Source organism: Pleurodeles waltl, chromosome 5 (assembly GCF_031143425.1).
Source record: "Pleurodeles waltl isolate 20211129_DDA chromosome 5, aPleWal1.hap1.20221129, whole genome shotgun sequence".
Lineage (NCBI taxonomy): Eukaryota > Metazoa > Chordata > Amphibia > Caudata > Salamandridae > Pleurodeles > Pleurodeles waltl.
Genome location: NC_090444.1, coordinates 978109011 through 978127141, shown reverse-complemented (window position 1 = coordinate 978127141; position 18131 = coordinate 978109011). Strand labels below are relative to the sequence as shown.

At 41.2% G+C, this 18131-nt stretch overlaps 1 protein-coding gene across 3 annotated transcripts in view; it reads left to right on the top strand.

The window, feature by feature from the left end:
• ADGRG6 (adhesion G protein-coupled receptor G6) overlaps positions 1-18131 on the top strand; it is a 513628-nt gene that overhangs the window by 213629 nt on the left and 281868 nt on the right. For all 3 annotated transcript variants that reach the window (XM_069235130.1, XM_069235132.1, XM_069235131.1), the window contains exon 3: positions 461-802. In XM_069235130.1, the coding sequence (XP_069091231.1) occupies positions 461-802 (342 nt within the window). The remainder of the gene's footprint in view (positions 1-460; positions 803-18131) is intronic.

Sequence of the window (18131 nt, the reverse complement as noted above, 5' to 3'; positions counted from 1 at the left end):
GCAAAAATTAATCTATTAGACTGTGATATAAACATAGACACCGTTTTTGGTAAATACAAATACAATGTTTAATGTTGACATGTATTCAGCGAAGGTTTAAAGTTTCTGAGCCCATTGCTGTTTGCATACTGTCATCTTATGTTACTGCAACACAATATTTACAATGAACATATGAAACGTTAGTTGTTGACTCTATGTTATCAGAGATGCCACGTCCCAAACTTGAGCTTTTTTAAGTACTCAATGATTTCTGTGAATTTTAGTGCTGCTTGATCTCAGTGAAACCAACTGAACTGAAGATAGATATTATTATGGTTTGTAGGAGGAATAACTGGAATGGAATAGCTCTGTAACCATTACAAGTGGTCTTTTAGTAATCTTGTCTACATTTCATATTTGTAGATTGTTCTTAATGTGCAAACTGATGTTTTTTCTTCATGTCCTTTTTTTGGCCCAACAGTGTTGGAATGCTCCGATTGCAGAATGGTGATCACCAACCCTTCGGGGTACTTCTCCACTCCCTGCTACCCGAAGGATTACCGCAACACTCTGTCCTGCCAGTGGTCCTTTCGAGCACCTCCAGGATTTATTATCCAGATCACGTTCGTGGATTTTGATGTGGAGGAAGCTCCAAAATGCGTCTATGACTCTATGTCAATTGACAATGGCCAGAGCACAATGAAGTTTTGTGGGCTGACCGCGAAAGGACTTTCATTCAACTCAACAGGCAATGAAATGACCGTGCAGTTTACAAGTGACTTCAGCATCCAGAAGAAAGGGTTCAACGCCTCGTACACTAGAAGTAAGTTCTGTTGTTAAAGCTGCCCTGTTCCACAATATGTCATTTTGTCAGCATTTACATGAGTTGATAGTTGTTATTATGGGGGGACACATTCTTTTGCTGATATTGTGATGTGATAGTGATACAAAGTTGAATACCAGTGTTAATGCATAGTACACGAGTGCCACACAAACATGCACATCTTTGTGCAAAGGCTTCTGTTGAAGTATAACTCGTTACATACCTCAGTGCCATCCATGCACAGCCGTTCCGCTTGTCTATGCTCACACCTTCCATGTTTCAAGAAGAAGAGCTGTATTCCTACCAACAATTGAAGTGGTGAGTGACTGGTTATTGGAAATGCCCTGGGTTGCATATTCTGCTCGGTGTGCTGGACATTCAAAGAATACATAGGGCAGCCACAAGGCAGCCTATGTATTTTGCCTGCGCCAGTGTGTCTCCTCCAGTTTGTTATACTGATCTGAACGATGCCTGGAATAGCTGAAACAATATTTGCTTTTCGGATATCAGTCTGATGCAATTCATATGCACTTTCCACACGACTTTTAATAAGGTTTCACGTGGATGATTTCTGCCCAAAGTAACATATGCAAGGATTTATTTTTCAGGCTAGAAATTTAAGGTGATCTTGACTCAAAGCTGTACTCAGGTTACATCTGGTGTAAAAGGTGAAAAGTATGGTCATTATTTTTAGCGAAGACATTGAAAAACTTATAAATGGTATTCTAGTTAGAGGTCATGAAAAACCCATTTGCGCTGCCGTACAGTCTGGAAAATGTGTGTTGGTCAACTAATGTGATTGGGATCAGGTTTGTGGGGTTTTTATGATTTGGATAATATGATGAAGTAAATTCACAAACACAAGGAAAGCAAGAGAAGATTGGAACTTTAGTCAGTAGGTTAAATTTTGTTTGCAAAAAGAGATTTAAATATTTTATTTCTATTGAAAGCATCTCTAATGTCCTCATTACGATATTTGTTGATGTGTGTATTAGGTGCCTAATTTGTACATATAGTGGCACTGTCACTCACGGGAGCAGGGAATTATTTTTCAGCATCAGACCTTGACCCAAGCAAGACTAAGAAAGCCAGAAAAGGAGAAAAAATCAGGGATGAAAAAACCTGCAATAGTGAGCTAAAGGGACATCCTTGGTAACCCCAGTGTTCAGCAACTCTGATACAAGCTCATGCTGCACTTTAAAAAAAAAAAAACCTAAGCACTGTCTGCATTCAACAAAGTATTATTCAAGACAAGAGACCTTTCTTTCACTTTTAAAACAGGATATCACAAGGACATTTATTTACATAAAGAGTAAAGGAATTGGGGTATTCAGTGAGTGGGAAGATTCTGCTGCTGCTAAACACTTTCCTGTGGAGAACTGGTTTCAACAGTGCGGCTCACTGGCCATCGAGTATTATTCCTTCTCATTCCAGGTATTGCAAAAAATTGAGTTTAAGTTAGGTCCACTTATCCATCAAATAGCCCGCTCAAGGAAACTGGTGTAACTACATAAACACACACATGCACACCCACACACACTACATTAGTAGCACAAGGAAGATATCCCCCTTGGTTATAAGCACTCTGTTCCTCTCTCATCTGAAAGATTAATAATGGGTGTGGCCTTTACAAGACCCCCGCAGTAGAAAAACATCTAGAGGAAATCTTCACTGGAACATTGTGAATAGAGAGTGTGCTGTTTTTCAGTAGTAGTCTCATCTGTTCCATATTCTGGGCCAAAGTCACTCACAGACAAACAAGAATTCTCTACATCCTTCAAACACTTTTAACAACCTCACCTGATCGTTGAACTATCAAATCTTAACCCTGCACTACATGTTTCTAGATGCAAAGCAAAATATGGAGCCATCTTGGAATATTTCAATCTCATTGTCAACCTCTTCATCTGCTTCTAGTTTCATGGCCTGGGACTATGCCTCCGTCATAAGGCACAGTGCTTGTGGATCCTCTCCTTTGGTAGAATGGAACAGACCCTACAGCAAACCTACATGAACCGAGTTAAGCCGTTGTGTTAGCTCTCCCGTCAGCACTGCTTATGAAGTTTGGATACTTTTCCATCATCTATTCTCACTGTATTCCACCCCAGTCAGTATTCAACTCTCAGTTCAATCTTTGGTCAACCAGCCCAAAATTCTACTATGACACCAAGCTCAGCTACAAAACAAATACTCGTGTTGCTGTATGTGATGAACCTAGCTAACAGGACCAGTCACAGCAGCACTCCATCCATTAGCCAGAATTTTGCTATATAACAGGTATGTATAAAGGGAACATTTCCATAAGGACCTCTCATGCTGTGATCAGTTATAATAACCTACACAGCCCACTCATGTACAGATTCTCAGTCCAAATGTGTAAGTGTTGGAAGGTGGATTATTAGTAGGGGTAAGTACACATCTACTACTAGCAATAAGACCACCAAACCAATGTGAGGTCCAGTCGAGGTCTCAAAACATTAGCCCCTGTTTCAACCCCTGGTAGCATGGCAACGAGCAGGCAGGCTTAAGTTAGGAGCCAGGCATGTAAAGCATTTAAATACACCAATACAGTAAATAAGTAGGACACAACACAAAATAAAAACACCTATTTATAAAAAATAGGAAACGTTTTTATTTTTGAAATGACACCAAATCAACAAAAATCCAATATAGGGAACCAGAGAAATGAGTTTCTAAAGATTAATTTAAAAAAAAGTGCTTTCTAGTGCTTAGAAATCAATAGTGTGAACCAGGGACATCTGTTTGTGCTAGACCAGGACCAAGTCCCAATTTGAGGCCGACTGCAATGGAGCCCGCTTGGATACATTGAGCGGGAGGCCTTGGTCAAAGTTTTACCTTCTGTCATTTTTCTGGAGCTTTTTCTCTCGTGGTCAGACGAGGCTCCTCGAGGCTCCTCGTCAGGCCAGGATCCAATGCAACGTCATTGGCTTGAGTTTCTGTGAAGCCCCGGTCAACTCCTGGAAGTCTTGTTGATGGGGAAATACTCTAGAGCTTCACCAGGATTAACCTGAAATTCAGGCCGGGTCGCGGTTTGTCACCGGTGGCTTGACTCTCGTCAACAGATAGGTCACCTTATGGAGCTTTTTCTCAAAAGTTCTCCAGACTTCTCCAAACTTCTCGAACTTCTTCCTGAAGTTTCTCTTGAGGGTTCAAAGTGTCCTAAACACAAATCTAAGAACAATCTCTAGAAGTCTTGCAGTGGTCCTTGGAAGTTGGGACCATAATTCCTACAGTGTACCTGGCCAAATCCCTAAATGTCCACTGGACGCACTCCAGGCTGAGGATGTTTGTGACGGTTGGTGCAGGCGAGGTCTATAAACCTGTTGGTTTCAGGGAGTCCACTCCTTAATCCTTTGTGTCCTTTCTGAAGCAAGGCAAAGTCTTAGGGCTATTGTTCCAGTGTGCAACAGGCGCAGTCCTTCAGACTGCAGTCCTTTGAGTTGCAGACCAGGGTTCCATCGGGGCAGTCCTTCTTCTTGTGGTTTCAGGCAGCAGATCTGAGTTGCAGCGCAGCTCCCAGATATTTATTCAATTACCTTGGGGGGCAAGCAGGAGGACACCTCTATCCAATAAGATGCAGAGTGCCACCCAGATACATGACAGCTTCCTCCAAAGTGTGGCATTTTCTTGTACCACAAAGCACTGCATTTTAAAATCCAAGATGGACGATTTCACTTCAGAGGAGCAAGACCTGGCTAAACCAAGCTATTGGTGTGGCTTGTTTCCATTAACACTCTCCCTCCCATCCATCTCAAAGTGTCTTGATGTAAAGGAATCACCTTTACACCAGGACATCAGGTGTGCAAGTTGAAGTCGCAATTCATTTCTGATCTTTCAGCTGTCCACTATGTCTGACTTGTGATGTATTCAACCTTCATAGGAGGGTGCTGTTACCTTCCCCATCCCCTAAAGGGTGGAAATTGGAAGACCCTGGAAATCTCTTCAATATAAACTTGATCACACTTCACTTGATACATGAGAGTGGTGTGTTCCAACACAGTGTGTTGTGTTGTACTTTTTTTTTACAGGAATGCGTTCGCAACATAGAGAGATGCAATACAAAGGAGTCACGAGTGTGCATGACTCTGCACAGCCAGATAGTTACGACCCACCCCAGTGGGACTGTGCACAATATATATGGAAATTTTCGTAATTTATTCTGTTTCTCTTCTCCTAGACCAGGCAGAGGGAATACCCTTTTATGTTTCATAGCTGCACGCTTCCCTGTGCATGAATAGGTGAAACTGCTATTGCTATTAGATGGTAAAATTTACTAAATTTTATGTAAAGGGATTGAGATAGGAGAGGTCCTGAGGAAAGCCTGTTGACCCAGAGGGGCAGAAAGTAGGCCTGAAACATATTGACGAGTGGCTTGGGGGAAATAAAATACCCTCAGGAAGCCAACATTTTTCATTGCTTTCAATCTTTCTAAAGGTACTCAGAATTATAAATAGTGGGGAAGAACTGGCAGGCAATTTTAATCATTTGATCACTTTGAACATAGGTGCTCTGGTACTAAACCGCGTGAGCCCGCCCACTCAAACTAGGTGCAGTGGTTGAGGTTCCGATGACGAAGCATGCCACAGTGGTACCTGTGGGTGAGGATCCTATAAAATAATCTAATTGATTTCTGGGGTCTTCCAATTTCCACCCTTTAGGGGATAGAGAAGTTTGTAGCACCCTCTTATTGTGGTTGGATCAGTCATAGGGAAGCTGAGGGCAGGCTAAGGAAGGGGCTTTTCCCTCCCTTTTATTGTATAGGTGACTTGTGATATACTCTGTGTGTAAGAAACATGGCCTACTCTGGATTACCTTCACCACCATTTATAACTACTCTAGTTAGAAAACACTTAGGCCATTAGTACTCGTTAAACTGACACCTCCGTAAAACTTCAAATATGTGTTTTTTATGTAAATTCATCTTGTGTATACTAAATGCAGAAATCCAGAGTGCCCAACTTTATTCCTTTTTCGAGGTTCATTAGCGAGAACCTGTAAGTCTTGCAGCATGAGGCAGACTACATAGTATTTGTGGAATATTCACAATAAGGATTCAACATAAAGCCAAGCAGAGAACACCTGTGGTAAACTAAATAAAAGTGTTTTGCAATATATGTAATATAATTTTGTTTCAATTTATTTATTTCCATTTCATCTGGAGGATTACAAAAGTGAATCCTTTTCCGGCAAAAACAGAGGGAGTTAGCTGATAAACAGTGAGAAAAGGATGGCATAGCAAACACAAAAAACTAAACAAAAGGAAAATGGATTGGAAACACAGTTTAATATTGTGAGGGTGGAAAAAATCAAGGTTTCCATGCAATCTGCCCTAAATTTATTACGAGATGTCCAAGGTTTACTGCAATTCATGGGGTTCCTAGTAGAGGACATTCCTTCTGTTTTAGATGTCCATTTAATTAAGATCTTTTACTTTAATGCAGTCCCGCTTTTTGCAGGCAGCCTTGGTAGTCATTTGATCGACACTGGTTATTGTCCTTTTGTTTCCCCGATAGAAGCATCAGAATGTAAACTATACTACTAAGTGAACGTAAAGTTAAAAGAGAAAAGGAGTAATTCTTTACTCCTGCCTTCTTTCCTTATTATTTTCCAGATCTTTTGGGTGCTGCTTTCCCTCCATGCTGATCGCCATGGTTGAATATTTTGAGGAAAGGGCAAAAAAGAGGATGAACATAGGGCTCAGGATGAGCTGTGTTTGTTCGTTGGTGTTATTGCCATCCCATCCTCTTTCAAGCATTCTTTTTATAGCACTCTTATTCCATGATTTCAGACATCTTTAGTTTGCTCTGCTTTAGTAGGTGCGGATCATGAATATTTACTATGTAGGACACTGATATTGTAGACAGATCAGGACACAAAATGTCAAAGGAAACTGTGTAGATTTTCTGTACTTAACTCCAGATCAATTTACCATGACGATATAAATATATATCATCAAGGAACATAGAGGTGGAATTAAGAATAATAACTCTGTAATTCCCTAAATGTACTTCTCTTTTGATATTTTGTCCCTTGATGTTGTATCCACGATATTAGTGTGGCACAGTATTCTTGTACTCAATATCCAAGAGTACAATACTTTATGAGGTGCCTTATCTAACATGTTCATTTGCATGTTCCCTAATAGGAACTCCTCCATCTCTTTAAAATGTTTAATTTCTGAACCCTTGCAGACTTTCCATACCACAGGATCCCGTACCCATTTCTAGTCAAAAAGGACACGGTAGACATTTCCTACTTGTCCACAGTTGCAACTGCATATAATGGATTGCTTTTGGTTCCAAAGACTTCTACAATCTTGTATGTCAATTATTTTAAATCGTTAGTCCACTCGTCCTCCATTCTTTTCTTGTGATGTAAGGAGTAGGCAAGTTATTTCCTTCATTCAGCCACTAAACGCCTTGCAAGTTTGGTATATTTTCAGAGGTGCCTTAGTTCAGTTCCATATGTGTCAGGAGAACACATTTGAAACATCTGAGCACATATAAATGGGCAAAACCATAGTGAGGTGCTGACTAGACTGTCCTCTCCCTCTCTCTGCCTATTATATTCCAGGTAGGTCCTGCAAAGAAAGGTTTTATGCGAAGCCTGTAATGGACATCATAGCCAGCACTGACATAAAACATGTTCAAACATGCCCCACTCTACAAGAGGGTATGGCTAGAATTGGGGTCATGGCTGCACACCCGGCTCTGAAAGCAGCTTCTGAGACTGCAAACCACCAGGAAGGTGCCAGAGTGGTGGATTGGTCAGTCCGGGCCTGTATGATGAAAAGGTTAATATTGTTTTCTTTTGCTATATTAAACATAATGCGAAAGAGAGGTATAATATGGCTAGCAATATGTTATAAACAGATTATTTGTGAAGTGCTTGGTCCCTTTTCATGTTCAGTTTATAATGTGGAGGGTCTCTTTCTGTGCGAAGCACTCTTATTTCAGATATGTATAGACATAAACAGTATAGAGGTTTTTTTTTTTAATGGAGGAGATGTTATTAGGCTCGAGGTTAATTTTTGCAATTTGTGCAGTTATAGTGCGAAAGAGGAAAAGAAAAGTTTTACCCATTCAAATCAGCTTGGAATCCCAGCCTTAAATACTACTCAAACCTTTTCCTACTATATCTCTCTGATGATAATTATAATTGATATTAAGTAATATCCATGTTTATTTTTTGCATCTAAAAAAGGCATTTTAATTTCCGCGTCGCTACATAGTGGGGGATTCATTGAAGGCGAAGGCAGTTAGCTCCAAAACAATTAGCTGCCAAATTTCCCTGGTTGTTTCCATCCAGGCTTTTCTTTGTATTCTATTGCTTACAGTCTTAATTTTGTGACCCATGTATCTCACGGCTTCTAACATGTTTTGTCGTCAAATGCTGGGACTTTTATACAACCTGGCAAACAAACGTTGTGACAAGCAGTTTCCTTTAAATAAATGTGTCAGATTTTAAAATGTGTCACGGAGATAATTTAACAGTGGCTACCCCAGGCCTTTCCTGCAGGACCACTGACTCCACATTTGCTCTCTGTTATCCCCGTGGCCAGGAAAGCTGCATCTGGCTCATGGAGCCATGCGTACATTCTGTATTTTCCACTCTTATCCCTAGGATTCATTTTTCAGCAGTAAAAAGAACACTTTTTGCAAGAAATTAAGTTATAAGGTGAGAGTTGTTAAACCCCATTCCAATTATAAACACAACACCTATCAGGGTGACCCATAAAAATCACTAAATGAACCTGTGCTTAACCCTCTGGTAGCTTGGCACAAAGCAGTCAGGCTTAACTTAGAGGCAGCGTGTTAAGTATTCATGCAGCACTTAAACAGTAATGCAGTGAAAATACAACACAACAAAAACCATTGTTGAAAAATGAAGTACATTTTATCAAATAAAATAACACCAGAGAACCAGGGATATTAGTTTGTAAAATGTCAGGTGAAAATAGCACCAAAAAGCACAAATTGCCATTCACGGTTATCTGGTTACGCTAGACCAGAGGAAGTCACAAATTCAGGATGACAGTGATAGAGCACGGATTGGATGCAGGGACCCGGTTAGTCTTGCTGAGAAGTGATAACGCGTCCAGCCCTTATAAATTACCTGTACCTGGACACGTTGGAGGTCGGTGAATCTTTTAACCGAGTTGGGCTCTCCTCATCCTCAAATAGTCGAGTCACTCAGATCAATAACCAATAACTATTGCAATCGGTAATCAATACTCAATTAATAACACGATGTATATAAGTCTCAAAACCAAATGATATATGTATATGAACATTACTGGCTGTCCATAACGGCGGAAGAAACGCAATCTACGCAAAATCTGGATGATGATACACTCAGTTATGGCAATGCAAATCACTAATATGACTAACTGTATTTGACTAATTTCATACATTGGTCAGCATAACAAGATTTCAATTTAGCATGGTACATTGAATGAATACCTCGACTAACCTCTAATTAGCATTGGCATGTGGGGCTTCATGCAAAACAAATTTAGTCAACACAAATTTGGAAAACTTCTAGCTAGGACCCTATCAAAATAGCAGTTGGTACCTAAAAGGAAAAACACAATGCATAATACATTTATCCTTTCATATTTACCAAATACAATCAGCATTCAAGAAAAGTTTTCGTCCTTCAGGTACTGGTTCGATCAGCATGGGGCAAGTTTCAAAGGGGCAAAGTTAAGGGCAAGCTTCCTTGCAGCGGCAAGGAGAATGGGCAAAGTTACTTCATGGGCAAGACAGGGCAAATCAAAGTTAAAGTCTCTAGGGTGAGAATTCTTAAAGTCTCTTTCTCTCAGATAGAGAAAAGGGCATCAGGGTGTCGTCCAAAATGGAGTCTGGCATCTGGCTTCAAACTGGCATCGAGGAAAATGGCTGACTTCTCTTTGTCCAGTGGGTTTAAGTAAGAAACATTCCAAATTCTGCAGGGTCCTCCATTGGAGGGTTCATAGGTTGGCTTCAAATTATCCAATCAAAATTGTCTTTTACTAGCGCTCATTTATGCATACACTGTCCTTGGAGCCTTGGAACACAAATTGTAACATGGTTTGCCAATTATTTTACTATCTGTACCTTCATTGTCCGCACCTGCAGACTGACCTTGTATCAAAGGGGATGAAACCGGCCTAGTAGAAACCTTGGAGATAAGTGTATCAGTCAGCTCTACTGGAAAAATACAACTTCAAGTTCAAGGAAAAGCCACGCAGTTAGAATTTGAGACCAGGCAACTAGGCCAAAGCCTGTACTAAATTTAAGCTAAGCAAACAGTTTTCAAACAAGAAATCATGGCATACATTTGCAATTATGACGGATTACTACATTTTCAATACTTCATGATTAATAAAGCTCGTTTACAATGATGGCGAACTACCCCGAGGGCACAATTTCCCTCGTACATTATTTTCTTTACTAAAATCACACTACATTATACGTTTTGATTACACAATATGTATGAATATATGTTGGACCCTCTTTTTCTGCGTCATCAATCCCTCCTCTGATGACTAATTATGTCATCACATCAAATCTACCCACACATTTTATTCCATAAAAATTCTGTATAGTAATTTGGCACCTCAGTCAATTCCCTTTTTCTTTTAGTCCCTTTTGACTTTTCTCTATATATTTCCACCATTTTGTTCTCTATTTTCTCTTCTCTTTTCCTTTTGTTCCTTGCTTTTAACATTTTGATAGCTTTCCATATTCCCCAAGAGCCTAATAAACAAATTAATATTATCAATATTCCCTTCACTATTTTTAGTAACAATCCGTTCCAAACGTTGCTGAGCCAATTTCCCACAGAAGCAAATCCTTTTCCAACTTTCTCCCAAACTCCTGGTTCTTTCAATTCCTTTAAATCTACACTTTCTTTAGTTAAATTTTTAAGCATCGTTCTAATTTTCCCACTGCTGTCTGGTATATATGTACAACAGTGACGTGTACCAAGCATTTTGCAAACGCCGCCATCCTTTGCTAAAAGAATGTCTAAGGCAAGCCGATTTTGAAGAGTCATAGCTCTTTCTGCAGCGAGTTCAGCATCCATCAGGATTATAGCTCCTGAAAACTTAGTCAGCATGTTATCCACAATAGTAGACAACTTTCGTATTTTGATTGAATTCAATATGACTTCCACTGAAGGAATCAATGCTCCAAATATATCTCCTACCACACCAGAAGCTGTCTCTCTCTTCTGAACATGATGTGATTCAGACAGCTTTGGAAATTTTGTTAAATCATCCAGTTGGTAAATCTTTGGGAATACTATTCCCAAGTAACATCTCCCATACCATCCTTTAGGAAGACGATAATAGGCGTTGAGTCCACAAATATAATATATCCCAGGAATAACTGGATCTTGTCCATTGAGCATGAACGTCCACTTAGGTTGAAACAAAAACGTATGTTTGCATTCACTCGTTCCCACAAAAACTGTGTCATAGTATGATTTATGTCTATGTATACAAAATCTCCCTACATGCAATGTATCTAAAGCTATTTTCCCTTGTGTCTTTATTGCGGCAAAAGCATAGTTATCTATGGATGTCCTTTTGTGTAATTCCTTTTCTAATTCCTCCTTCATTTCTTTCCTCCTATCATCAGTGCGGTCTAAGAAGTTTATCTCTACTTGTGAAAGCAAGCATGTAAGGTTCTCTCTATGTGCGTGTGCTGTGTGAAAAGGTGACAACGGCTCAAATAATTCTCTCATTAATTTGAAATAATAATCTCTAGCGATTTTACTCAGGTACTCAATTATGGGGACATATGCAAATGTAACATCATAATTAGAGTAAAAATAATGAATGTACGTCTGACCATAAAATCTGGACGTTATTATACTACATGTAATTCCATAAGTAAGAGGCATGCTGTGATACGTTACCCCTTCCACTACTGAGGTAGGTATTTGTGTACACACATAACAATCTTTCGCATCCATGGTCTCAACATATTCACTCAGCAAGCGATAGAAAACGTTAGATGAAAGTTCCTTCTTATCATGCAAATGTCTCTTGTCTCGTTCGAGTCTCTTCAGAGCTGTTAGTTCAGTAACAATAGTAGGTTTAGAAGTAGAAGCATCATTCGTCTCACTCTCATTTTTACCATGCATTCCAAGAACTATTGCTACAATGATTACTACGCATGTGGTTATTAAACCTATACACATGTATTTACAACACTTCATTTTACGCCCCTGTGTAGTGAAGCTAGTCATGATCTGTATAGAATCAGAAAGTTGAAGACACTTTATCAAAGCGTAGTTGCAAATATTTACAAAACTGAACGAGTTCAATGTTCACACAGTTTTCTTCAGCAGCTTAGTCTCTTATTGGTTAGCAGCGTTGTCTCACGATCGGTTTCAAAGTCAATCAAGTTAGCAATGTCTTAGCCGGTTGAAAAGTCAATCAGGTGATCAATGTCTTTAATCAGTAAAGTTTATGAAGTTCTTTTATTTCTCATGTGCCAAAATGAAGTTCTGCCTCTTCGTTCTCGAGACTGAGGGATATGAATTTGTCTGACCAATCGTTATTGGCTAAGTATGCCCACTCCGGACCAGAATATCTTTTGCTCGGTATCCTTTTTCTTTTCAATTTTGCATCTCTCTTTGATTCTTTCTCGCTGTTACTTTCTTCCTTGGCCAAGTCTTTCTCTTCGCTTGGTGCTGCTATTGCGTCAGACACTTCCTTTCTTTTCTCTTTCACTCTTGGCCCTTCACTGTCGTTCAACGTTTCTCTAATTATTAATTTTACTGGCGATATGCTTGGTCTTCTTTTTGCACTGTGTCCACTTGATGGACCTGCAATCTCTTCTGAAGGAGTTTGAGCAGTTTCGTTCTGTTCTGCCTTGTCCCTCCTTCTGGGGAGTCAATCAGGTTTTCCTTTTCTTTTCCTGTATCGTCTGCTTCTGGGAAAGCCCTCCTCTGATCAGGCTCTCCTGCTTCTTCACCTGTTTCGAGCCCTTTGTCACCTTTACTTTCTTCAGGCTCTTTGTCACTTTCAGCTGTTTCAGGCTCTTTGTCACCTTCCGGGCCCTCGTCACTCTCTGAGGCTTCTCCTTGGTCTTCCCCAAATGAATCAGTTGCTTCGTCCTCAGAGATTATTTCTCCCTCCTCTATTCCTGCCTGTTCGCTTCTAGTTCCCTTTCGCTCTGTCTCGGCGCTTGGCACTTTGTTATCAGACACTGGTGATTTCAGCGCTTCAACTTCTTCATCTGTGGGACACAATACCCTCTTTGTGTGACTGGCGTGAATCCAGTTGGGAACTCCCGCACACTTCACAGCGGTGGTAGTCGTCAGAATCACTTGAAAAGGTCCTTTCCAACGGGGTTCCAAACACGACTTCCTCACGTGCTTCTTTATCACGACCCAGTCACCTGCTTTCAGGGCGTGTCCTGGACCTTGGATCGGTGGCAAGGTGGTTGCCTCCACCTGGTGAGAGAAAGAGCGGACCACATCAGCTAGACCTTTGCAGTAGTCTTACACCATATCATCTGTAATATTCAAAAGAGCATTTGCAGGAACTGCTGGAAGTCTCATAGCTCTGCCCAGGAGGATCTTGTGCGGGAACAATCCAGTCTTTCTGTCAGGGGTGTTTCTCATTGACATTAGCACCAAGGGCAATGCGTCAGGCCATTTTAAGTTTGTTGATGCGCATATTTTCGCCATCCTTGATTTCAATGTGCCATTCATTTGCTCCACTAGACCTGATGCTTCAGGGCGGTAGCTACAATGCAACTTTTGCTCAATGTTCAGCGCTGCACAAAGTAATTTTATTACTTCGTTATTGAAGTGACTTCCCCTATCTGATTCTAAAGAGATCGGAAATCCGAAACGTGGTATTAGCTCTCTCAAGAGTAGTTTTGCAACTGTGAGACTGTCATTTCTGCGTGTAGGGTATGCTTCAATCCAGTGACTAAAAATGCACACAACCACCAACACATACTTCAAACCTCCATGCACAGGCATCTCAATGAAGTCCATTTGCATCCTGCTGAAGGGACCCCCTGCTCTTCCAATGTGGCTCAAATTTACTACGGTTCCCTTCCCTGCGTTCATCTGTTGGCAAATGACACAATGATGGCAAACTGCTTCAGCAACTTGACAGAATTTGGGGTTAAACCAATCAGTTTTAAACAATCTAATCATGGCATCCCTCCCAAGATGAGCTTGTCCATGGTAAAATCTGGCTATCTGTGTCAAAAGGCTGTTTGGTAGAACAAATTTCCCTTCACTTGAAACCCATAATTCATCTAGTCTCTTTACACATTGTGATTTGGTCCATGAGAGTTTCTCATTCTCACTGACATCATTCTGTAAGGATTTAAATTCGTCCATTGTATCTACAACCTTTAGAGCAAAGATTTCGCTTGGTTCGAGTTCTGGCTCATTTATCAAATTCCATTCATCCCTGAGCAATATACAGTTCAATGCGCAAAACCTTGCGACTTGATCCGCATATCCATTTCCCAGAGAAACATAGTCTTGTCCCTTCGAGTGTGCACTGCATTTTACCACTGCTACTTCCCCTGGCAATTGAATGGCATGTAAGAATTCTCTTATTCTTTCACCATTTTTCACTGGTGATCCTGAAGAGGTCATGAAGCCTCTCTGTGACCACAATTGTCCAAAGTCATGCACTATCCCAAATCCGTACTGACTGTCAGTGTAGATGGTGACTTTCATCAATGCAGAGAGTTGGCAAGCTCTAGTAAGGGCTACCAATTCCGCTACTTGTGCAGAGTAAACTCCTTGAAGCCAGGATGCTTCCAGAACGCCTGTTACCGTGCATACAGCATATCCTGCTTTTAATATTCCCAGGGCATCTCTCAAACATGAACCATCAACAAAAATGACTTGATCATTTTCTTCCAATCGGGTATCTTTGATATCAGGTCTTGGTTTGGTGCAAAATTCAGTCACCTGAAGACAGTCGTGCTCGATGTCTTCAGCGTTCTCAATTTCGGCATTTTCACTGGGAAACAAGGTTGCTGGGTTCAACGTAGTGCACCTTTTCAGCTGCACATTAGTTGATCCCAGAATTATTGTTTCATACCTTGTGAGTCTAGCACCAGTCATGTGTTGTGTTTGGGAACGTGTCAAAAGTATCTCGACTGAGTGAGGGACCATGACTGTTAAAGGGTGTCCCATCACTATTCCTTCACTCTGAGTGAGGCTGATACCAACTGTGGCTACGGCACGCAAGCACCCTGGCAGTGCTGCTGCGACCGGATCCAAAGTAGCTGAGAAATATGCTACTGGTCTGTTTACGCCACCATGGGCTTGGGTCAAGACAGACAAGGAACATGCATCACATTCATGGCAAAACAATGTGAAAGGCTTTGTGTAATCAGGCATACCTAAAGCTGGAGCCCTGCACATGCATTCTTTCAATTCAATAAAAGCATCCATCTCATCTCCTTTCAGCTCTATTTCATCTAGCGCATCCTTCTGGGTCAGTTTCAGTAAATATTTTGCTAGGGTTGAGAAATTGGGGATCCATTGGCGACAGTAGCTCACCATTCCCAAAAACTTTCTCACCTCCCTCCTCGTCTTTGGGGGACTCATTTGAAGTACACTTGTTATCCTTTCCTTCATAATTCTTCGTGACCCTTTCTCTATTTGGTGACCCAAATATTTCACTTTCTTCTGGCAGAACTGTAATTTTGAAGGAGACACCTTGTGTCCATTCCTTCCCAAATGGTTCAATAGGGCAATGGTGTCGGCTGTGCAGTCACTTTCTGTCTTAGATGCAATCAGTAAATCGTCAATGTACTGTACTAGGGTTGACTCGAATGGCAACTCTAACGCTTCCAAATCTTTCTTTAGAATCTGATTGAAAATTGACGGTGACTCCGAAAACCCTTGAGGAATTCGACACCAACTGTAAACTGTGGCTAAGAATTTGAAACAAAAGAGAAACTGGCTGTCCTCATGTAGGTGCGCAGAAAAGAATGCTTGTGATAAGTCGATAACTGAGAACCACTCAGCATCACAGGGAACTTGAAACATTATCACAGCTGGATTCGGTACTACGGGACAACATTTGATTATTATGTCATTTATTTTCCTCAAATCCTGAACAATTCGGACCTTTCCAGTCGGTTTTATTAGTCCCATAATTGGTGAATTACATGGACTGCTTAACACCTCTTTCAGTACTCCCTGTTTTACAAACTCATCAATGAGTGGGGCGACTTTCATGAGGGTGTCTTGTGCCATATGGTACTGTGGGGTCTGGGGAAAGGTTACATTGGGTTTTACAGTCACTTTCACTGGTTCCACTCCTTTCACCAATCCCACCTCTTTTCCTGTCATATCCCACACTTCTTTTCCAACTGTTTCCTGTAACTCAGCAGGAATATCTGCTTCAGTGATCATCGGATAAAGGGTAATCAGGGGATACTCTTCATCGACAGTCTCTACCTCATCCCCTCCTACACTGTCCTCTTCTTCCCCATCACTGCTTGTCTAAATTTTAATTCCATCGTTTGAACACATAATCGAACATCCCAATTTGCACAATAGGTCTCTCCCTAACAGTGATATTGGGCTTGAGTCACATACCACAAATTTATGTGACCCTTGGTAGTTACCAATTCTGACTTGAGCTGGATCTGTGATTGGGTTCGTCAGGTACCTGTTTGCTACTCCCACTACTTGAACTGTTCTCCCTGAAAGTGGCAAATTTGGTACTTCAATGCTCCTGACAGTGGAACGTGTAGCTCCTGTGTCAACCAAGAATGAAACGCGATGACCCATAACTCTTCCCTCCACATACGGACCCTTTTGATCAACTTCCAAGGATGCTGCAAGCACACAATTTCCCTCCTCATCTGAACTTTCACTCTCCCATACATCGTTTATTCCATTCTCGCTGTGTAGTGGGAATTGGTGTACTGTGTCATTTTGACTCATTCCCTGACTCGTGACCTGTTGAGGAAGCATTGCTTGCTGCTGATTCATTGGTGCTAAGGGTATTTGCATTTGCTGATTAGGTACCATAGGAAACTGCTGTTGCATTGGCTGCAATTGTGTCATTTGCACACGGGGCATTTGCACCTGTTGCGGTTGCATGGGTTGTAAACCCTGCATCTGGTTTATATTGTTTTGGAAATTTGGATTTGGACCTCTCAGTTTCGGTCCTCTCATAGTCTGGAATGCATTGACATCATTGTTTTGCTGACCTACACCTTCCTGCACCATCATTGGGCACTCCCGTTTCCAATGCCCGACAATTCCGCACATGTGACATGGCATCACCTTCTTCATTGCCTGTATACCATTTGGAATCATAACGGTATTCAAATCAGGACCATTATTCACAAAACCTCCTCGGCCTCTGCCTCTCATCTGCGGCTGAAACATAGCGTTTCCCTGTTGCTGTTGCTGCAGCATCTGTTGTTGGAAACCTTGTAAACATTGCAAACCTGTCTGAGCTGCTCTAAGCTGCATCACCATCACCTTTTCCTTCAGTCTTTTCTGCTTGGTCTCAATCTCATCACTGCAGTATTTCGCATAATTCAACACTTCATCGATCGACTTCGACTGCCAACAAATCAAATGCGTTTTAATCATCTGGCTGATTTCGGGTCTCAACCCTTCCACAAACCTGAACACAAAATGGAGCATGTCCTTTGCCTCAATCGTTTCCGTGCCACTGTAATTCTTAAACGCTTTCAACAACCTCTCATAATACGCATGTATAGACTCTTTAACCTCTTGGGCGGTCCTGTCAATCCTTTGCCAATCCACATTTTTCGACACAACCTTGGTCTTCAAGTGCTCGATCACCTTGTGGTACAAACTCATTACCGTAGGTGATGGCGCACCTGTGTCCCTATCTCTCTCTGGTTCACTCGTCGGCCAACCTACAGCCCTTTTACAATCTTCCCACAAATCTGCCAGAACCACGATTTCAAATAAAGTATTCAGGTCTTCCCAGAGACATTTCGCGAGTTTCACAAATCTATCTTTTTGTTGATACCACTCAATCGGCTTCTCTCTCAATTTGGGAAAGTCATCCGTAAAGGATTGAATATCGCACCTGTGCCATGGTACATGTACAAGTTTTTCCCCTGCTGTCTCTCTCATTGGTAACATAGTTATCAGATCTTCATTCTGTTGTTTTTTCTCATTGCGCTCTGGAGTATTTTCTTTCTTTTTGTCCTTTTTCTTAACCCCCCTGCTTTCCCACTTGTCTAAACATCTCCAGACCTGTGTACTCTGCAGTATCTCTTTAAGGTGTGTTTTCATCCCTGCGGATCTCATGTGTTCAAAATCTTTTGTC